Genomic DNA, 23,195 nt, shown 5'->3' on the forward strand with positions numbered 1-23,195 from the left:
TTCACTGCTGGGTCAGCGCACAGGGCTGGGCTGGTGCATGGCCAGATCTGGCACATGAGATTGGGCCACATGTGAGATCACCTTGGGACGAATGGCCAGGCCAGTACACCAGATCGCACCTGCAGCTATACCCCATGTGCTGACCTTGTGCTAGTACAGGCCCAGAAACCAGCCCTGCACATGGGATTTGGCCCATGAACCAAACCCATGCTCCTCATTCGGCCCATCGGGCTGGAAATTTGAGCACCCCTGGCACAGTGCATAGGAAACAGTGGGGGATAAACAAGACAGCTTCCTGTTTAGTGAGCACCATCCATCCTGAATGGAGGAGGCAGGGTCTTATGAGAAAAGTAGTATGCAGCCATGTAATTAAAAGGGAACTATGATGCAGTATGAACAAAGGAGGCAAAATTGAGTTTGCATAGGCAGCCTCAATTCTGGCAGTTCCTAATATCTGAATATCTGCTTTTGCAACTTGAGCTTTCTTTAACCCACTGGCGAAGTCCAGGCCATAGGCCAGATTGAGCCTGCGGCAGACTCCTTTCCCCAGAAGACCCTGTCTGCATCTCTGTGGCAAGTTTCCATGGAGACCCCAGGAGTGGCGGGGCTGTGACAGCGTGGGGCCAGGGTTCCCATGGAGATCGGCCCCAGCAGCGCTGGCAGGGTGCACGGCAGGGCAGGGAGCTACTCCGGGTCCAGGATCTTGCAGCACTGACAGCGTGGTCTGGAGCTGGGACAGAGCTGCAGTGTGTTGCCCACATGCTCTGGGCAGGGGTGTTTGGACAGTGGATCACAGCTCTGCCCCACACTGTCACCGCTGCAGGATCCCAGCCCCAGCCTCGGAGCAGCTTCCCACCCAGCCGCATGCCCTGCTGAGGCCAGTCTCCATGGACACCCTGGCCCCACACTGTCATGGCCCCGCCACTCCTGGGGTCTCCATGGAAACCAGTTGCAGCAATGCAGGCAGGGGCTGCTGGGAAATGAAGTCCAGCACGGGCCAGATCCGCCATCTTGCCCACACCTGATTTAAACACGGGTTTTTGGAATGCACATGTCCACAGAAATAAATATTTACCTGAATAAAAACCTGAAGTACCCCACCAGTTCTCTACCAACCCACTAGCAGCCAGCAAGAGAACGAGCGTCTTTTAGAAAAAAACATTTTTAAGTATTTCCTGACCCTGTTAGTGCAACTCTGGGCCTGTTGCTTGATATTTAACCACTGATGCTGTTTGCTTCTGGCTATTTCTACAATCTCTCTTCCAAGCTGAAAGGAGCACAGTGCGTCTCTCTGAAGATCCTCCGTACAACTGGGTGTGCCCTTCTGCGAAAAGGGTGGCTTACTTTGCACATTTTTCTTAGGGAAAAATAAACACATATATGGCCTATATTTACAATGACGTACCAGACTTAGAGCAGGCAGCACACAGAAAACCACTGCCAGGAAGTATGCTGAAGACAGAACCTGCAGTGCCATTGTGGGTTATTCGAACTATCCAGCTGGTAAAGAATTTATCCAATTTTTTCCTATACTGTTCCATACACAGAGAGCATATTATGCCCAGAGTTAGCAGGAGGTATGGTTATGAAGAGGAGGGGACTGTGGTGTTGTCAGAGTACAACATCTGCACATCTTTTCCATCTCGAGGGGAAGTGAAAGCGAGCAGAGATGTCTGGAAGATGGAAGAGACGGACTTTGCAGCCTGTGTGTGTGTCTGTGAGATTACTCATGCTGTAGGTTCAGCATGAAGTGTTTACAGATGCAGAAACAAAGCTGATGGATCTGAGACAGGTGGTTATGAGAACTAGAGTACCGCATTGCCACCACTGCCTCAACTCTGTAGTGGCTGGGAGTAGAGTCTCTCTCCAACTTCCCTCCCTCTCAACCAGCTGCTTTTACAGAATAGCCTGCCTTCCTCTGTCTTTAGGGAGAAGGGAGCAGAAGTTCATGGTACTGCAGAGACCTTGTTCCTTCCCTTCCATGCAAGCAGGGGGATTGTTCCCCTTCTTACACATTTGGAGAGGGAAGTTCATTTAAGAAGAGCCATTAGAGAAGTGCAATACCTGACATAAATGCCTAAAAAGGCACTAGTTCAATGCTTCAGATGAGTGTCATCTGGGCTAGAGACAGAAATTACACATGAAGTGTTATAAGTGATCAGAAACCCGTTCAAATCTTGTGACACAACAGAAGTTCAGTGCACATGAACTGCTTCCAAAATGTCTGAAACCGGTTTAAGATAAACCTAAATGAATATAGTATCAGATGTAACTGATTTAGGTTAAATCAGTTTATTTAAGTGCTGTCCCAGATCCCCTCCAGATTCAAGTTAACTCACACTCCCCCAGGATCACAGGATGCTTTGCACCATCCCTGCAACCCCCTCCTCGCAGGGTGGGTAGGCTAGCCTTGGCCTAAGATGTCTGCTCCAACCCAGCAGGGAGGCATGCTCCAGTGCCCCACATCAGGCATGTGGCTGCATTTCTGAAATCAAAAGTGGATGTCTGTTCACTTGTTTATTGGTTCAATCTACGCAGCTTAGACTAACCTGTGAAGACTGAATCGATTCAGCCTCGGGCTTTTTGACTGTCTGTAGTTAGCCCTACTGAGACACACCATTTACTTCCTCCAATAGCCCATGGCAGCGGTTCTCCACCTTTCTAGATTTGAGGCCCCACTTGGAAAATGTTAACTCTTATCTTTCACTCTTTTTTTCTTAATTACAGAAAAATAATAGAGCAATTTATCTGTTACAGGGAACTCAAAAAGACCACAACTATGGATTTTGAATTACAATTTCTGGGTTTATCTTGTGAATCATGCTTGTAAGCCTAACATGCTAACACTGTGTGGCACCACATGGTACCTTGAAAGGTTCTCAAGGTACCCCAAGGCATCCTAGTTGAGAATCACTGGCCATACCTTAAATAAGTAGTGAAACCTTTTTGGACCTTGCTTAAGAGCCTGAATAACCAATGACTCTATTGCCATTACTGATGACTGTGTAATTTGGAAGAGAGAAGTTATGGAGATACAGGTTATATCCATAACACTCTCACTGCAATCCTTATCAGTATTTTGATAGCAGAAGGGCAATCTTCAGCTGGGATCACCCAAACAGAACATTGTTGTTTCACCTGCCAGGTTATTAGGTCTGTGCCAACTAGAGAGGTGCTGTATGCTGAATTTCTAACATTCCTAACGCTCAACTTTGCAGGAAAAGCCATTGGGAGGGGTGCTAATTAGTCATGTAAATCTAGAATGGCAAGACAACACTGATTGTGCTAATTGGGAATAATCTAATTCTTAAAAGGCAAATTAGGTTTATTTATATTGAATTAGATTCTCTCACTTCATGCATCTATTGTGTCATCAGAAGACATAGGAAATTATGGAGGTGACAGTAGAGATTCTGTAATTAAAGATGCTCTGCTGTTTTAACTTGAGCCAAGATTAAAAACTCCTCCTTGCCATTATTGGATTCGGCATTCAAAACCCTCTACCATAACTACTGCTCAGAGAGCAACTAAATGTTCCACAAGAGTTTTAAGTGACATAACTTCTGATATTTCTAGGAAATGTTAGAAATTGACCACTTCTGAAATACACCATGGATCGTCTCTTGGGTTTTTTTGGTAAACAAGCTTGAAACCTTCACATGGGTGTTGTCTTCATGTCTAACTCAGCAAGAAGGGTGGGATCACTTAGCACAGGCAAATTTGCCCAACAGGTACAGTTGGAGCGGACTGTCGTCAGACTGAGCAGAGAAGAACTGCACACAGTAGGAGGTCAGTCCACAAAAGGGCTTCAGCCCCCAGACATCTGCCACTTTAGGCACAAAAATCCAAAATTCACATCTTCAGATTCCCGTGCTTAGCTGCCACCTAACTCTTGATATGCATGAGTTCGTGGATAGAAGAGTCACTTGAGCAGCCTTAACTTCTAGGTGTATGGGAATTTCTCTGCTTTTTTAAACAGGAAATACAAGCCAAAAAGGACTTGAGGTAAAGCATCTGCAGGAGAAAGACAGGTTAAAACATATGTTAAAAATGGAGATTGTTTGAGGCTGCCCGATATTTAATCCAGGCTTGATGACTCATCACAGAGTGTGTCTGTATTGTAAGGAACATATCTGACTCATGATACCCAGGGTTGGAGATAACATTTTAAACCTCTGGTTTTCTCAGCCTTTCCCCATAAAGGCTTCATTCCACTTGCAGGGTGGATCCAGACCTGCACGCATGTGTGGTTGGAGTTGCGCATTACAAACTGCAGGAGTTGCACATTAATCAGTGTGCGATGCTGCTAATTTGCAGCACCTGGGGAAAGTTTGCTACTGGGGCTTCCTGGTAACAAAAAAAAAGTCCTGGAAAAAAAGGTAGCACAACCCACAACGAAGTGGCGAGTGCCAGGACAAATGCAAAGGAGCCTGTGTACTGGGACACACTGCACCCCAGCCAGCCATGCTTAGCCACATGGAGACAAGGGAACAGCCAGTCTGAGACTGCCTGCTCCCCCATATCAAGGCATGCTGAGCCCCAGCCAGATGCCTGCTCCCCCATCTCCATGTGCCACTCCTCCAGTGGCCCAGGCACAAGGTGCCTCAGCACAAGGAATGGGGCACGGGGTGCCTCACCCTGTACCCCAGCCAGCTCCCTCACCTGCAGCATGTGGAGCAGCAAGACAATATGTCCCACTGCAAAGCACTCAGGCAGGGACGTCCACGGCAGCACAAAGTAGATGCACAAATTTGTGCCACTACTATTTGTGGGCATGCTCCTGCTTGTATGGACCCAGCCACAATGTGTTTTCAGAGCCAAGGAGGGGGAAACGGCAAGCCTGTTGCTGTATTTCAGCAGTCACAGAGCTTTTCAGTTTACTTGTTCCTTTCTCACGTGGGAGAGGAACATGAGGTCTTTCTACAAACACAAACTATTTGGACACAGTCACTTCAATTCATGGTTAGCGTCTGAGCTACTGGTAGCTGACTGGTAGTGTCTCTTCTGACACTAGTGAGGAATGCAATTCATAGCATCGACATTCCTGTCCCCACAGACTGTTATCAACACACGATCCGCTATGAAACTAATCCTTCTCTGTGGATCAGCTCAGCAGCCACCATTGTCAGGAGCTGTGTTGTGTCGCCCCCTCTGAAATGTACCTAATATAAAACAAGAGTGCATTTACTGGTGTGAAATCCATCCTGGATTACAGTTTCTCCTGTGTAATCTAAATAGAGACTCACATTTGTTTCCTACAGCAGGATGGAGTGTGCAGAGTCATTTCCCTGAACAATAACTGGTTATGAAAAAACTCTTCTGGTGAGATTAGCAAGTGTATGAGCCATATTTGACTTTGTTAAAAGCTGCCTGAATTTGGTCCAAAGGGCCAGGATCCTCAGCTGAAGTAAAGGGAGTAACTGCATCTGTACTGATCTGCCTCAGTTGGGGATCAGCTCTATCATGACTCATTAGGCAGATATTTGCAGGTCAGATCTACAGAATGTATACCGGGGCGGGCAATTATTTCGGGCGAAGGGCCGCTTACTGAGTTTTGGCAAGCCATCGAGGGCCGCATGACAGACAGCCAGGGGCAGATAACTATTAATTTTCTAAATTTTATAGTGGCCCCGCAGGCTGGAGAATGGCCTGGCAGGACGCATCCAGCCTGCAGGCCACATTTTGCCCACCCTTGATGTATACCGTGTTGTAACGTTTGATTCTCATGGTTCTGCAGTAGAGGTTATGAAGACGAAAGTGGTAGTGGGGTTGAAGTGTTGTAGCTCTTGTGGCTACAGTCCGAATGGCAGTGATTCTCACCCAGGGTGCCACAGCACCCTGGGGTACCTTGAGATATTTTCAAGTGTGCTGTGGAATGCCACACAGTGTTAGCACTATTAGGTTTACAAACACAATTCACAAGATAAACCCAAAGGCTAGAGACAGACATTACCCATAAACCAGTTTAAGTGATCAGAAACTGGTTTAAACCTGTAACAGGACATAAGTTAAGTGCACATAAACCAGTTTCAAAATGGCCAAAACCAGTTTGAGATAAATCTGGTTGAATGTAGTTATCAGACTTAACCGATTAAGCTCAAATTGGTTTATGGACCTTCTGTCCTAGATCCCTTCCTAATTTAAGTTAAACCAGAGTCCCCCAACATCCCAGCATGCTCTGCAGCCCTGGGAGGGGCTGTGCTCTCTGCTCCAGCAGAGAAGGGCTGGCCCCAACCCTTCTGTTCCCTAGCCAGAACAGAGGCAGGTAGGGGTAGGGGTGTGGCCAGATGCCAAGCCCCTAAGGCGAAGAGGGTAGAGAAGAGGTTTATTCCCCCCACCCCTCCCCTGTCCCACCAGCATGGACCTGCCAGACATTTCTCCATTTGCTGCTCCAGCAGCAGGGGCATGGCCAGCCCTGGTAGTAGCCTCAAGTGAACTGGACAGGGAAGGGTTTCATTCCCTCTTCCCTGTCCCACCACCACAGACCCAAGCCAGGGTCCATCTGGTGCCCTCCCTTCACTGCCCCAATGGCGCAGCCAGAGGCTGGTTGGCATGGCCCCCTGAGGCAGAGGGGGCAGGGAGGATGTTTATTCTCCCCTCTGTCCCTGGGGGCTGCAGCCAGGGCCTGCCAGCCCCAACCGCCACCGCCAATCGCTCCCTGCACAGGGCAAGTGGCAGAATAAGCTCCCTTCCTGCCCCCTCGCCTAAGGGGACCATGCTGGACAGCCCCTGGCCATGCCTCTGCCCCTGCCGCTGGAGTGGAGAAGGGGCAGCACCCTCTTTCATGGTATCCCTGGAGCACAAGCCTTTTCCTGGAGGGGGACTGCACTGCAAGTGAGAGCGGGGCACAGCAGTCACAGCTGCTGCAGACTGTGCAGGGCAAACAGCAGCACCAGGGCTCGAAGGAGTGGCCATAACTCCCCAAACCCCCCCTAGTGCCCCCACTGCTTGCCCCTCACAGTCTGTGGCAACTGTGATGGCCCAGCTCCACCCTGCTCCCACCCACAGTGCAGCCCCCTGCCGGAAGAGGCTTCCAAGACACTATGAGAGGGGGTGCTGCCCCCACCAGGGTCCCTGGTCCCTCCTCACTGCAGGGGCATGGCCCGAGGCCAGCCAGCATGGCCCCCTTAGGTGAGGGGGCAGGGAGGGAGGTTATTTCCCCCTCCCCTCTGATGGAGGGGGCAGGGAGGGAGCTTATTCTTCCACTTGCCCCGTGCAGCGAGCGATTGGCAGCAGTGGGGGATGGCAGACCCTGGCTGGGGGAAATAAAACCCCTCCCTGCTCCCTCTGCTTCAGGGGCCATGTCCCCACCCCTGCTAGCGTGGCAGCGAGGGGGAAGCATCAGGCAAGGCCCCGACTTGGGTCCATGCTGGTGGGACAGGGAGGCGGGGATTAAACCCCCTCCCTGAACAGGCTACTGCTGGCCTGAGCCACTGCAGGTATGTGCCCGCATTTCCTGAATGTCTGTTCGCTTGCAAATTGGTTCAGTCTAGGCAGGTTAAACTATCTGCAAAGGTTGAATCAGTTCAGGCTCTGGCTTTTTGAATGTCTGTCCCTAGCCAAAGATTTCAAATAGACATCCATAGTTGTAGTTTTCCTCATTTCGTTGCAATGCTCAGTTATTTCTCTGTAGTCAAAAAATAGTGAAAACAATGAGCTGACATTTTCTAAGGGGTGCCTCAAGTCTATTGAAGGGTGCCTTGAATCTAACAAGGTTGAGAACTACTGTGCTAGAATGATTAGCAGTGAAATAGTTAATGTTCACACTTCACTAATTATTAGCCTTAATTATTTCCTCCTAGTGGAATGAATAGATGCATTTCACACCTCTCAGAATAATTACTTCAGGCCATCACCAAAGGCTTTCCCATATGTGAATCAAATTTTCTTTGTTGCCAGAAGGAGAGAGAAACTTTTTTAAATTAGAGGCTATATTCTGCAGATGCTCTTTGAACTACAGGAGGAGCAGGTACAGAGGGCCAGTACATTTCAAGGCAAACTGTAGGACTTCTATGTTCATGCTCCTACCCCATATGGCCATTGTCCAAATCTTGGGAATTTATTTGTATCCTCATCTCTTAGCCACAGAATCAAGAAAAGTCTTTACAGTAAGGCATGTCATCTTAATGCTACTTTACAGTGCTCTTTGTTCTGTGATCCAAAACACATCAATAACTATAGTTTGATAAGTCTCAATACCCCTGTATTATTGTAGATAAATCCCTTTCAGCCTCATTTTTTCTAAGATACAACAGGCTTGACTTCAGCAAGTTAAATCAAGCCTTACCTGTAGGTTAGATGAAAAGCACTTGCTTTCACTCATCAGAGGCTTTAAAAGTCTGATGTTTACATAATATTAAAAATTGACATCCTACTGAGCTTTCCAATGCAGCACAACTTGCAGACATAGATTCATAGATGCTAGGGTCAGAAGCAACCTCAACAGATCATCGAGTCTGACCCCCTGCCTAGGCAGGAAAGAGCGCTGGGGTCAGATGACCCCGGCCAGATGCCTATCCAGCCTTCTCTTAAAGACTCCCAAGGTAGGGGAAAGCACCACCTCCCTTGGAAGCCCATTCCAAATTTTGGCCACCTTTACTGTGAAGAAGTTTTTCCTGATGTCTAACCTAAATCTGCTGTCTGTCAGTTTGTGAACAGAGCATCTCTGATCCCTGGTGAACAGAGCATCTCTGATCCCTTGCTGCATCCCCTTAATGAATTTGTAGGTGGCCAGAAGATCACCTCTCAGCTTTCTCTTGTGGAGGCTGAAGAGGTCCAGGTCCCTCAGTCGCTCCTCATAGGGCATGTCCTGTAAGCCCCTGACCATACGAGTGGCCCTCCTCTGGACCCTCTTGAGTCTATCCACATCCTTCCTGAAGTACGGCACCCAAAACTGGATGCAGTACTTCAACTGCGGTCTGAGCAGTGCCACATAGAGGGGAAGTATCATTTCCTTGGATCTATTTGTCCTGCATCTGCTGAAGAATGATAAAGTGCGGTTAGCTTTTCTGATGATTTTGTCACACTGACGACTCATGTTCATCTTGGTGTCCACATGTATTCAGGGATTAAGATTTTGGCTAAAGATGGCTTGGCACAGAGAGAACCAACCAGGCTTTGGAAACAAAAGGTTACACAGCTCTTGAAAGGAAGTTGATTTGCTTCCATGCAAGAAAGACAATAGAATCATTTGGCTTCAGCTTCTCGACCAGAATTTCCTCTCAGCCAGTTTTCTCTATCTTCACTGTAACCTTTTCAAGGCGTATACAAAAAAAATGCTACTGAAAAGCTTTGCAGCACTGGTTTTCATATTAATGGTTTCTTCTGTTGGTTTCCTGCCAAGATGTTAATACAACTGTCTCAAAGTTACCAAAGCACTTTCTTTGTTGCTGGTTAAAATATATATATGTTCCTTGCATGACCAAAACCAAAATCTTTGTAACAAGCTGAGCTGCAAGATGCCAGATTATTTAAACATTGTTACTTGTGCATTAGATGGGGTTTCCATCTGTGGGCATGTGTGGGCATGTTGGAAGGTGGAGAAATAAAGCAGATGATACGCACTAAACTTGCATTACAACTATAAGGAGTTGAGGGGGAGTCTCTGCTGTAGTCCTGATCTTGCCTTGAGCTGCAATGCTAGGGACAGACATTACACATAAACCGGTTTAAGTGATCAGAAACTGGTTTAGACCTGTAAGAGAACTGGTGTTCAGTGCACATAGACCAGTTTGAAAATGGCTGAATCTAGTTTGAGATAAACCTGGTTGAATGTAGTATCAGACTTAACTGATTTGGCTCAAACCGGTTTATGCAATGTCTGTCCCAGCCCCTTGCTGGTTTAAGATAAACCAGATACCACCAGCATCCCAGCATGCTCTCTGGGCTGGGCAGGGCTCTCTGCTCCACAACAGGACTGGCCCCTCCCCTCTGCTCCCTGGCTAGAGCTCCAGCACAGACTGGGGGCTGCTCCCCCTGCTTCCCTCTCACCACTCCCTGCTAAGCAGGAATTTCCCCCTCCCCTCTGCCTTGCTGAGAAGGTGTCTGTGTATTAGCTAGCAGACCACATGCTGGCTATGGTCCGTGCTGAATCAACAGGTAGAATTAAGAGGCAGAATCAACAGGTAGCTGGCAATGTCCCTCTGATGTTTTCGTAATGGGGTGATAAACACTGAGTTACGGGATGATATAAACACTGTTATCAATTCCCTGCTGGGTTAATTAAGGTGTCCTGCCAGGATCTGGCCAGGGCCCCCTCAGCTCAGTGCTGTGCAAGAGACAGGGGGGCTGCTCTAGCACCCCGTGGCTTCTAGCCTGAGCTACCGCAGGCATGTGCCTGCATGTCTGGGAAGTCTGAGCAGTTACAAGCTGGTTCAGCCTAGCCAGGTTAGACTAACCAGCAAACATTGAATCAATTCAGGCTCAGGCTTTTTGAGTGTCTGTCCCTAGCCCAAGAGTTATAGCAGTACACTTGGCCTCTAGTTAGGCCATGGGACGCATGGCATGAAAAAGAGTTACTTGTTCCCACCATATAATGGCAAGGAACTGTAATAGTACATACTGTATCCAGTTACCCGAGGTAGCTCGTAATCTGTCCTTTCCCATTCACAGTGTAATTACATGGATATTACACCAGTTGAAATGTAATATATATTTACAAGCAATGCAAGGAAAAGTTGTGAGTACAAGGTATGTTTAGCTTGGGAAAAGGAGATCAAGGGAAAGCAAGGTGACATAATAGCCGTTTTTAGATATTTGAAAGGCAGCCATAAAGAAAAGGAAGGACAGCTGTTCTCCCTTGATGCAGAAGACAGAACACGAAGCAGTGGGTTTAAATTGCAGCAAAGCAGACTGAGATTAGATCACAGGAAAAAGTTCCTGACTGTAGAACAGTACAGTAGTGGAATAGAAAAGAGGTTTTCAAGGGCAGGCTGGATAAGCAAAGGTCAGGGATGATGGAAGAGCAGCATTCCTGCAGAGGGTTGGACCAGATGACCCTTGAAATCCCTGAGTTGCGTGCGTGCCCAGGACCTAAGCCAGATGAAGAAGATTCTCCTACCTCCCAGTGTTTCCAAGGATAATTTCACAGCATGGATACTAAGCCGGCAAATGTAGTTGCAAAACTTACAAACAAAAGCAGTGGAAAGGCGAATCGGGACCTTCGTGCTAATGGACATGGTTTTTGGAAAGCACAAAGCCATGATTTTTTTCTTTTTAGTGACTCAGTGTGGTTTCCTCAGGCCTGATTTCAGCATTCATCCAGGCACTGGGTATCTGTGGAGCCCTTTCATTTTTGCAGCCTGCCAGACTACCATTAAAATTCATTTGAGCAGAGCAGAGAGCCCCAAATGCCCTAAATACACTCAGGAGGAGAGGCCCGTACAGAGGGAAGAGTGTGCCTTTAAGTGGAGCTGCCTCTGTGCCACAATAAAGATCTAGTCAGAACTAGACGCCGAGACACACTGTTGAGAAAGCAGAGAACAAAGCTTTGCGTAGGGATGAAACGCCTGGGTCAAAGCCAGCGAAACCCTGTGGTGTTGGGGGCAGGTGTGCAGAGCTGCTGCTTCTCGTGCTGGCAGGAGGCAGGGTGGCTGCAGGCCTGCTGCCTGCACTAGCTGGTTCTGCCAACAAAGCTCCAGGCTCCCTGCAGAAGTAGCTGTGGGTGGCCTATGCTGCTGCACACCCCCTCCTGTTCAAATTCCTGTTACCGAGGGGTGCAGAGTCTGCCGCACTCAGGGAACGATTCACAACCGTTCTCTTTTAAACAAAGAACAGACTTGAGTTTGTCCTGGGACCCAGCACCACCCTCCCTCCCCCCACTTCCATCTCTGAACAAGGTGAAATAGGTGGTAGCCACTAAATATGACTTTACAGACGCTTGCAGGGACCCAGCCTGTCAGCAGGACACGTGTGTGATTCCTTAGAACCAAAATGCTGCCATTGGAGCTCTGCTCTCAGCAAGTCCACAGTCCTGTGCCCCCCAGGTACATCCACAGATGGTGAGAAATAAATTCCCTGCGAGTCAATGCTTTCACATTAGACACACTGGCAGAAGGCAGGACAAGGTGGCCTGTTGAAGACTAACAGGTTCAAAGAGTCTCTGAAAGGTGTTACCCTGCCCTGTTTTCTGCTTGACTTCAGACTGACATGTCCAACCACCTGCGCGCATTAGAATCACTGGCATATTGGCCCAGGACCCCGAGAAAACCAAAGAAGTCACTCAGTCTAAGGGAAAGGAGCAGAAACAGCACACAGGTGGTCCAGCAAGCTGGGTGGCGGGGATACAGAGAACACTTAGCATCTCCCGCCAGTTTTGCCAAGCCGCTGCTCAAGGAGAATGCCTGGCACCACAAGCTGCAATGCTGCTTTACATGAGCGTAGCCTGATATTTCCTCTGGGAGGCCCGTTAAAACCACAGAGAAGAATTTATACACTGACAACCACCCCTCCCCTCCCCCCTGGTGACATTGCTTAGAGAAGAGAGGGGTCACAGTGACTGCATTTATCATGAGATTGGGGATATTCTGTGGTTGGATGCATGTCCCTGCTGAATGGAGGTGCATCAAAGGGCAGAGGCACCCGAGTGCCTCACAGAGCTCGAGAGGGCAGCACACAAGGATCCTCGCATCCCAAAGCATCGTTCGCCAAATACTGACAGATATGGTGGAGCCACAAAATACTGCAGAGTCCCTGTGAAGCCTTCACACCCAACTTTTGCCTGGCCCCCTTGCTGCAAGGCAGGGAAGCGAAGGAAGAAGAGTCTTCTTTTTCTTTCCTCCTCCATCTCCCTTTTCTATGTTAAACAAGGCAGGATTCACTCATCCCTTTACCTGGGCTCCATTTTCCCCTTATACATAGGGATTTTTTCATGTTTAGCTACCCAGAGCCACATTTCTTATCCCTAGGATGAGGAAAATGCCTATTCCATGTTCATCTTTTATACATATCCCACTGATTAGACCATTTACTTACCAATCTGCCCTTTTAAATCAGAGATAAAGGGCAAAGCTAGAAGAGCTTTAAAAAGATGAAGCTAAGTGGATTTACAGAGTGACTTGGGCTTCTTGGAAAACATGGAAAGATGGTCCATTTATAACACATTACATGTGTTATCTGTGTTTGTAAACATGTTTATCACACCATCTGGAGAGTTGTACTATTTCTTGAGATTAGAGACATTTCAGCAAGAACAGGCTGTATCCTTCTTGCAGAAAGGGTTTAAAAATAACCTCACACGGGGAGAATCGTCAGTCCAGACTTGTTCAGTTTAATACACAACCATGAGGTTTATTGTTTTCAGGTACACCTGTTTGGATTTGGATCACCAGATCTTTTTAAGGCAAGAAGGGATAGTTCAGAGTAAAAGCACTAACAAACAGGAAGCCACAGCAAGGATTTCCTCTCTGGTCTCAGCACAAAGTTCATGTCAGGTATTGACTTTAGAGTAAGAAAGACAGCACAGCTCTGACCTTGCTAAACTTACACAAATTGATATTTTATCTAGCAATGCAGGGGGAAGGAGGGATGGAATTAATATCTAGGCTGGATCTGAAAGGGCTAAGGTTGTGCACAAAAACAATATTTACCCAGTCTAAAAGTGAGAAAGGAGGAGCTGCGGGTGTCAGGGGACAGGTTTCATTCCAGGAGTGGTAGAAATTCCTGGTGTGTGCTCTGGTTGTTCAAGCTTTGCACAGGGTGGGTGCACCTACATGTGTGCTTTATTGCAGAGTTGACTGATTAGCTCCCCAGTAAAGCATCACCATCTACACATGCACCAGTATTAGGGTGCAGAAAATTAAATTAATCCTGCCAGAAGATAGTATTGTCAGGGACAGTACTGTCTTCTGGCAGAGTCATTTACTCCATGGAGATGGAAACCAGGGCTGGTGAGAGCACAGGAGTGCTAAAGTGTGGGGGCTGCCTGCCTGCTGCCTAGCCCTGCACTTTAGCACCCTCACCAGCTCTGATGCCACCACCCAAAACTTAGGGCCGCCCCCCCAAGCCTGTTGCCAACTCGGGGCTGCTCTACCCTGGCTCAGACCGCTGCTGTCCCAGGTGCACATGTAGCAGCTGACTGGCTGAAACAGCTCTGGAGTTTATTGCTGTGCATTAATTTCATGTGTAGATGCACCCAGTAAGCGGTTTGGACTCCCCAGCCACTTTGGTAAGTCCAAAATGGCTTGGACTTACCTTCTGGGTTAAAACTGGCAGCCCAAACTTGGGCCAGACTCTCCTCTCCCCTCCACGAATCTAACTGACTTCAGCAAAAGAACAATTTACAGGAGGGAAGTCACACCCGATGAGTCAGGACAAAGGAAGGCCCGTAAAATTGGTATGCAAAAGACATTAGTGATCTATACACACATGACAAATACTGACGCACAGAAGGGAGAAATGCACAGACAGCGTGCAGTTCCCTCACCCTTTCTCTCGAGATCTCAATGTGGGAGCTTTTCAAGGAAATCTTACTAGGCAAGTATTATGGCCACTCCTCCAGGGGCAGGGGAGAACGACAGAGGCTCAGAGAAATCAGCAACTTGCTCACAGCTTTGCGGGACTCCTGTCACTGAGCCAGGCTGGGGGCAGACGCCATTCCTCTGCCTGTCCTCCTGTGCTTTGTTCACAGCACTGGTCCTTCCTCCCAGGAGAAGCCCTACGTGCAGAATTAGCCCTCAGCAAACACTGAGGTGTGAGTAACAGCTGCGGATGCCATTGCCCCTGTAACCTCCTGCATTCTTACAATAGTTTTGCAGGGCTGGAATCGGATACCAGGCCTCACACCCTTCCACACCCAGGGATACTCTGCAGATAGACACGTGAGAAAACGCGCTCCCCCGCAGCATTCGTTCCATTGGCAAGGAGATAGATTGGCTTTCCATTGCTTCAGGGTAAATGCTGCGGTAGCTTAGAGTCAGCTCATGTGTTCATGTCTTGCAAGAGAATCTTGGCTCCTTCTCGGAAGCCGCTGGAGGAGCTCCCTGCAGAAAGGACCTGGGAGAGAAGTGGAAGTCATATGGGAGCCTTTCCAGGGGCTTGGCTCACAGCTTGGAAGCAGGGTGGAATGCAGGATTTGAAGTGAGCCTGCATCCAGCTCCTTGGAAACTGCCTTTTCATCCTTGTGCCGGAAGAGATCACACAGTGATAGTAGCAGGCATGAGGAGAGGGAGCCGGGAGGTGGGCTCCAGCATGTGGGGGGAGGAAGATAAAATTTCTTTTCCCTTCTCCAACAGATCCCTGCTTTAGGCCAAGCCCCAAAGTTCGCAGTAGAGAACATTTTTTCCATTGATTTTAATAGGAACTTTGCCCAAACCAGACCTGAGTAACAGCTGAAGGATTGACCTGCCCAAGCAGATCTTAGAGCCAGGTCTACATTTCAGAGGGATGGGGTAGGGGATGCTCACATTTCAGAGGGATGTGTGCGTTTAGGCTAGGGACAGAAGTTGCACGCAGACTGGTTTAAGTGATCGGAAACTGGTTTAGACCTGAAACACAACAGAAGTTCAGTGCGCATAAACCGTTTTCAAAATGGCCGAAACCAGATTAAAATACACCTGGTTGGATGGAATATCAGACTTAACTGATTTAGATCAAACCGGCTTGTGGAACTTCTGCTCCTGACCCCTTCCTGGTTCAAGTAACTCACAGTCCCCCAGCATCCCAGGATGCTTTGCAGCCTTGGGCTACGCTGTCTGCTCCAGTGGAGCAGGGACTGCCTCACCCCTCTGCTCCTTAACCTGCTTTCTGCCTGCATCTGTCAGCCCATAGGGACGGTGCTGGGGGGGGGGGGGGGGGGGGGGAACAGACCCCCCCCCCCAGACCCTCTAGCTAGGGTCTACACGGCACGTGAGGGGAGGAAAAGCCCCTGTGGGGGGGCCTTTCTGGCCCTCGGCAGCCCTCCTTCCCAGCTGCTGGTTGCTTCTGTGGTTGCCGCAGGTAGGAGGGAGATGTCATCCTGACCGGGTGCCTGCCCATGCAGCCCAGCATGGGGGCACTGGTGAGTCCCCACCTTGGGGGGCTTCCTCTCACTGCAACCAAGGATCCCCCAGCCTGGAGCAGCCCCAGGGAGCTGAGAGGAATTCTTCCCTTCCCAAGCCCCAGAGCTGCTGGCCTTAGCCCCTGCCAGTCTCGGGGTTAGCCCTGGGCAGCCTCAGGAGCAGAGGGAAATTTTTCCACTCCCTTGCCCCAAGGTGGGGCAGCACCCAGGCAAGGGGCTCCTCACCCCCTTTTTGGGAGACATCAGGGCCTGGGGGGCGCGTACCAGGGACACTTGGCTGGGCTAGCAATGACCAGCAGGCTGGGACATGTGCTCTAGCACCCCCCACCCTAATGGCCTGGGTCAGTGCAGGCTTCCCCTTGCCTTTCCCAATCGAATACAGAACGTCAGTTCAATTGGTATTGGTTCGACCTACGCAGCTTAGAGCTGCATTTCTCAACCCGTGGGTCGCAAGAATATGTTAAAGGGTCTTCAAAAATGGATTCTCTTTTAAAGGAAAAAAATGTGGGAAGCCGTGGGTTTTCCTTTGCAGAGCTCCAGGCTGCAAGGGGCTGCTTGGGACCCCCATGCCTCACACACCCCCTTGCCCCACACACCTACCTCCTGCTTTATGCACCGTGGGGCTAGGGGTGGGGGGCAGTGGGTCGGGAGCAAGGAGCACTGGGTCAGGACTTGCCATTGATGTTCACAAATGGGTCCTGGTACAAAAAAGGTCGAGAACCGCTGGCTTAGAGGAATTGGCTTAGATTGCACCAATTCTGCCTCCGGCTTTTTGACTGTTTGTATTTAGCCTTACAGAACAGTATGTGCTTAAATGCCATAGTCTCTGCTTCACATTTTTCCAGCATTACCTCTTTTTTTCAATCAACTGAACTGTAAGCATCTGGGCTGTTTGCCAATAATCTTGGAAAAAGGGAAGTCAAAAGGTGCAGAAGTTTTCTGAGTAGCTGCAGTACCCATGCAGCCCTCCCCTTTTAGCCATTTTAAGTCTGTGGAACAACCTTTGACTGTGAAGCAACTAATGAATTTGTATAAGCCTATTCCCAACTATATAACAACAAATCAGTTCAAATGCTAAAGGCCTAAATGCTGGGGCTTTTTAGAACATGCCATGCATTCCACAGCTGCTTTTGGGGGTGGAAGGAGGACATGTTTTATACAGAAGCTTTGAGCCCTGATTGGCAAATCAGAAGTCAATACACATATTTTATGGAGGTGGATTTCGAAAGAATGGTCACCTTAAAGGATGGGGTGGGGTGAAGTTCCCTGCAACACTGAACTCCTTGCAGGTTGACAGCAAGTTGGATGCATGGTTCTGTTATTAGAGCATAAAGTAGCACTTCCAGGTTCAAAAACGACAAGCCACACCTCAAAAAAAGAATGAGAGATCCCCTTTAAAAATCATAGAGTTCTTTTTCAATACTGAGTCCTTTTTTTTTTGCTTTCTGGCTACTTTTCAATACACTCAAGCTCATATCTTCAAGCTTTTCTCTGCCAAATTAGAGCTAGAAACTGTGGCTTGTGTCTCTAAGGAAAGATTAGGTTCTTGTGTAATCCCTTCAGACTGGGAGCTGAGATTTTAAGCGTTGGGGCAGGGGGAAATTCCAAATATTGTGGGGCATGGAGGAAATAAAAGCACATGAATTGGGAGCCCTGGGTAATTGCTGCTGGCTGGCTAGCTTCTTTAAATTTGACTCTTCTAACTGCCTTGTTCACCGGGTGTCCATACTACTGAGCAGTGGAATAGGAGCACGTTGCAAGCTCATTCCTGTGCCCATTGTGACTAGATTCCCTGCTGCTATACAGCAGTTAGGGTTGCGTTGTCCCCTCTGCCTTGTGAGCAGCTGAGTGCCCAATGGGTTGGAGCAGGGCAGAAGTAGGAAATTCGTTTTGTATCACCCTCCACCCTTCTCTGTAGAAGCCCCTCTTGGGATGGTACAGTGAACTGAGGCTCTGTGCTTGATGGGAAGGCCCTAAGGAGCTTTCAGAGGAGCTTTTCTTCACATCTTCCTATCCTTCACCCCCATTTTATGGCCCTGACAGCCCTAATTTCTTCTTTCCATGTTGGAATCTTCTGCTCAGCATAGGAGAGGTTCCCTGAGAGTACGGTGCTTATAGTATCGAAAGAGACTCCCTTACAGTACCGTAAGGGAAGGGACTGGGAGACATCCCAGATGGCTAGATGAAGAACCAGAAGCCATCACCGAAGTTCAGAGCCTCTGGGTGGAAAGCGCTAGCCTCTGTGATCTCAATGCAGCTGCTGACTTTAGGCACCGGTTCCCTGCCCCGTCACACATACCGCTTTAAACTTCCATCACCGGTTATGACCAGCCTCTACCAAGTCCAACAGAGGGAAGCCATTAAGCAAGCACTTGCTGCAGAAGACACTCCTGCCCGCTCTCCAGAAACACCAGACAAACTCCATGAAGGCCAGCCTTAGCATCTGCAGTTCTTCATGTACTTTCCCTGATTATTTTGATTTGAAAAGTGCTGCTAAAACATACCAGAAGGGAATAAACTCTTTAACCTAACTGGATAGGAGTCTGCTGCTGGAGGCCTTATCTCAGATGAAACATTCACAGTCAAGAGTGAATTTATCCTGGTCTGACATTGCTGTGTGAGGAATCAGTGCCTCCCCCTTTCCCTCCCTTGCTGCCTACAGAATGCCTGCTACAGATAATACCCTCCTGGAGATGGCCTTTGAAATAAGAGACCCAATAATTGGTATTATAATATCATCTCCTGCAAGGTACAACCCATTTTGCACTCACATCTAGCAGGCAAACACTACACTGTTCAAGTGACATCCGATTAAGATAAACAGAGGAAGAGATTAAGAGCATGTTACAAACTTAACTTCCACATCAGCCAAAGAAACAAAGGAAAAAGCAAGCACTATAATGGGATGCTTTTATGAACATGATGTGATCAAACCTATTTTTGGAGTCATATTGTGAACATTCAGACATAGCAAGGTTTTTAAAAAGCAGTTAGAGGGAAACTCTCATAGAGGCGACATTCATATTTGTAAGGGAAATAGAACAAGAATGTGTTACCAAGAACATTTTAAAAGCTAATTTACGTTCTGCCATTCAGAAACGCATAGATAGTGAGATGGGTTGTCAGGACTGATCCTACATTGAGCAGGGGGGCTGGACTAGCTGGCCTCCTGAGAGCCTGTCCAGCTCTGTTTTTCTGTGATTTTGTGCTGTTTATTTTGTGTACTTAATTTAGCTCAGACTAAGAAAACAGGCTTGCCGTTTTCCCACTAGCAGGAGAGCACAAAAACAGGATTATGGATTGTACAAATCTAACGTGGGCTTTGCAAAACTCTCTGGGGATTACAAATTATTCCATGCTTCCCACACATGCATAATTTGAACATCCATCCTCTGCTAGGACCAGTCTCAGCTGAGTGCAGGGGAGGTGGGGAAAGCCATAAAGGAAGCAGCTGCAGCTTCTGAGTCCTGGGGCCACAGTTTGGCTGCCAATACAGACTAGAGACCAACCTGGGGGTTGCTCTAAACTTAAAGCACTGATGCAGCAGCCAGGAGACTATCATGCAGAAGTTGTCAGCGCACAGCACATCAAACTACAACCCTGCTAGCCCCAGCATGCCACCTGTGTCTACTTTATACTTTTTTAGGTATTCTCCCTGCAGTAGGAGAATCCCCTGCTGGCTCTTTAAAACAGCGCTGGCCACCTACTGCCTAACAGGACTGTAGCAGGTCAGGCTTGAGCTCGTTTCTACCCGAGTTGCTCAGTTTCCCTCTCTCTTTCTCCACTTCTCACCACACAGCAAGGTTGTTTAGAAGAAGCGGAGCCACAATCGCTTACCCAGAGGAGCAGCGTCCCCCTGCCCCCTTCCTAGCCCATTGGTAGGTAGAGCCAGTGCCCTGTGCAAGGTGCATGCATCGTGTTTAACTTCATTTACTCAGACTGCAGCTACTGAACCACACGTGGCGCTTCACCTCAACACCTCCTCAAGAAGTGTTATCCAAGTGCTTGGGGTTTTGTATGGCATGGACTGGGTACGTTTTAAATAAGTCCATGCAGAAATTTAGCAAACCTCAAAGGCGGGCCACACTTCAAGCATTTTGCTTTGTTGGACTGGGCACATTATGGAGCGTGCTGTAGCTTTTCACTTTGGGTCTGGAACAGATTTGCCACAGTTCACTGAGGGACGCAGATGGGGACTGGGGTGGTGTGGGTGCCAAGGAGTACAGTTGACAGCCCAGAGGTTGCAAGCTCGTAGGTCGTAGCAGAAGCGCTTACGGCCCGGCCATGTCCGATTCCAACAAATCTGCAAATTCTGCTAAATACCTTGTCAGAAGGACATGAAAAAGGAATGGAAAAGAGGGATGTGGATGTGGTTGTGGTTCTTTGGTTAACACTGACTGCATGTGTGACCCCAGCTACCGAGGGCGAAGTGTCACTGTATTACATGTTCCTCTCACTCCACTCTGCTCTGCTCTGGACACCAGTGGGAGAGGAGCAGAGACAAACTTTCAGACTTCGGATGCTTCAAAGGAGGGGCAATAGCTTCATGACTCTCGTGCCTTGTTTCTCATCCCGCCTCAGTGGGCTGCAATGTGTGCGTTAATGTGTGTGTCCATTTAAATGGACATGCGACACCCCCTCTCCATCTCTACAACCCACCCCGTACGTGTGGAATTACCATTTAATAGAGAGTAAAACACACTTACTAGCCAGCGCCACATGACACAGTCAAGATCACGGATGAAGCAAACAAACCCAGTAAGAGCCTGGTCAAAATGTTCCCCTAATGATTTAAATGATAAAAAATAGACAAATACAAATTCTGGCAAGTGGTTTCTCTGTGGTGAGGGGAGAGGAAAGAGGTTTTTACTGGAAATCTTTTGATCATAAGGCCCTCCCCCACAATTTCTGTTTCCAGCCAACATTTTCAGGATTTGAAATCTCAGTCAAAAAATAAAAATGAATAAAATACAGTTTCAGGAAACGGGAAGGGAAGAACACTTTTTCGGCTACTTCTGTATACTGCCACCAAGAGCAAACCCTCATTTAGATTTTGTAAGGTAAGGAGCTCTGGACTAGAGGAAAATAGCAAACACCTGCAGCTATGGCACTTTCAACACTATCCTTTTCCCTGTGGGCAAACTGGCCAATGGCTAGGGATTGATGCATTGATGTAAATTTATTAGACTGTGTCTGCAGCCTTTGATGCACTAATGGCTAAAGCTAATGGTTTAACTCTGAGGTGTCAAACATACGGCCCAAGGACCAGATCCAGCCTGCAAAGTCCCGCCATTCAGCTCCCAGTGCTGCACTTGGGTCTGGTCAGACCTACATGGGGTACAACGTGTGCCCATGGTGCAGGGCCAGTCTGCAGGCTGGATTGGGCCAACGGACCCCCTCCCCCTCTCCATCCCCTTCCCTCTCCCATTCCCCCAGTATACCAGGTCCCATGGCCATTCCAGCAGGTCTGGGACCCACTCTGTGTGTAGTACAGATCCTGGACTGGCCAGAACGAGCGCTGCATGTGGCGTGGTCCAGCCGGAGCAACGGCTGCACTGCACATGATAGCTACCCTAGCCACATTGTGCCACTGCTCTGGGGCACACGCCACCCATAGAGCCCACTGTGGCAAGTCCAGTACCCATGCTGCAAGCAAGCACCATGTGCAACATGGGTCATGGACTGGCTGGAGTATTCCCTGCTCACATCACAGTCACAGAGCTGCTGGGGCTGCTGCCATATGTGGTGCAGTCTGGCCAGGGTAGCCACTTTATTTGACCAAGTTTAACACCCCTGGTTTAACTAGTGGTTAAAATTCTGGATGAATTGCAGTGATCGATCAAAATATGGGTGGATTAAATGAAGTGGTATGTTTATTCCATAGCTGGAGAGGTATTCTTCCATGGGTCACGTACCTGCTGGGCACTTCCAATTTGACTTGAGAATAAAGACCTTCAATGTGTCTCAGGTTTACATCTCTGATGGCCATGAGAAGTGCCTGTGCATTAAAAGAGTTGTTCTTACCTGATCTTTTCTTTCCCTTTAAGGAGAGATTATTCACAATGTCTTTCAAGAAAGAAGGTGCCCACAAGAAATGGGCTGCCTTGAAGGAGAAGCTTGGGTCCCAGGAGAGCGACCAGACAGAGGCCAACCTGGAAAATGCAGAGCCAGAGCTGTGCATTCGCCTCCTCCAAATCCCTTCTGTGGTGAACTACTCTGGGCTCAAGAAGCGGCTGGAGAGCAGCGATGACAGCTGGATGGTCCAGTTCCTGGAACTGTGTGGCCTCGATCTGCTCCTAGAAGCCCTGGACAGGCTGTCTGGGCGAGGAGTGTCCAAGATTTCTGATGCCTTGCTTCAGCTCACCTGCATTAATTGTGTACGAGCAGTAATGAACTCCCAGAGGGGAATTGAATACATTGTGGACAATGAAGGCTACATCAGAAAACTCTCTCAAGGTAAGAACAGTCACCCTTCCTTTCAAGCCACATGTACTAGACAGCAGAAAGCTTCTTAATAAGGCTTCCTGCTGCTTAGCTATTTGCTCTGCTCTGAACATATTTCACCAACTACAGTTTCCTTTGAATTAATTGTATAATTCTGCAATCTTTTAAATACATAGGGGCTCTAGCATATGCCCTTACACATACGTTAGATGTTATTTGGATGCCTGTTGCTGTAAAACAGATTATTTTCCTCACAAAGAACCCCTTCTTTATTATAGCAGCAGTCCTTCCAGTTTCTAGTGCAGAATCAGGGGGGAGGAAAACATCATGCCCATTTCCACATACAAGCCTTTTGTGTTTGCTAAAGTTTAGAGACAGTCTGTCTTGGCATAACATGGGCCCTTCTGGTTCATTCAGTCTCACCCCTCACCTAGTAAGCAGATGTTTGATGCTCATTCTTTCTTATGCCACAAAATAGGGAGTCAAGTTACTCAGTGAAGCCTTGACAGTTATAACCGATATAAAGGAAGGCAATTCCTTTTTTTCCTAAACTCAGAAAACCTGGGTTCTGTACTTAGCCTGGTGACAGACTCCCCCAGTGTCTCAGTCTGTTCCCATCCATAAAACAAAGATGATAATTCATTTTTCTACCTTTTGTCTGTCTTTATATAGATTGTAAACTCTTCAGGACAGCACTTATTTGTACAAAGCTAACCACAATGAAGCTAACCTCAGTAGAGATCTGTGTCACTTTAAT

At 48.2% G+C, this 23,195-nt stretch overlaps 1 protein-coding gene across 3 annotated transcripts in view; it reads left to right on the forward strand.

Moving 5' to 3' along the window:
- The window catches only part of INF2 (inverted formin 2), a 68,134-nt gene that overhangs the window by 14,552 nt on the left and 30,387 nt on the right, over positions 1-23,195 (forward strand). For all 3 annotated transcript variants that reach the window (XM_006271372.4, XM_059723282.1, XM_059723283.1), the window contains exon 2: positions 22,042-22,450. In XM_006271372.4, the coding sequence (XP_006271434.2) occupies positions 22,042-22,450 (409 nt within the window). The remainder of the gene's footprint in view (positions 1-22,041; positions 22,451-23,195) is intronic.

The sequence above is a fragment of the Alligator mississippiensis genome, chromosome 2 (assembly GCF_030867095.1).
Source record: "Alligator mississippiensis isolate rAllMis1 chromosome 2, rAllMis1, whole genome shotgun sequence".
NCBI lineage: Eukaryota > Metazoa > Chordata > Crocodylia > Alligatoridae > Alligator > Alligator mississippiensis.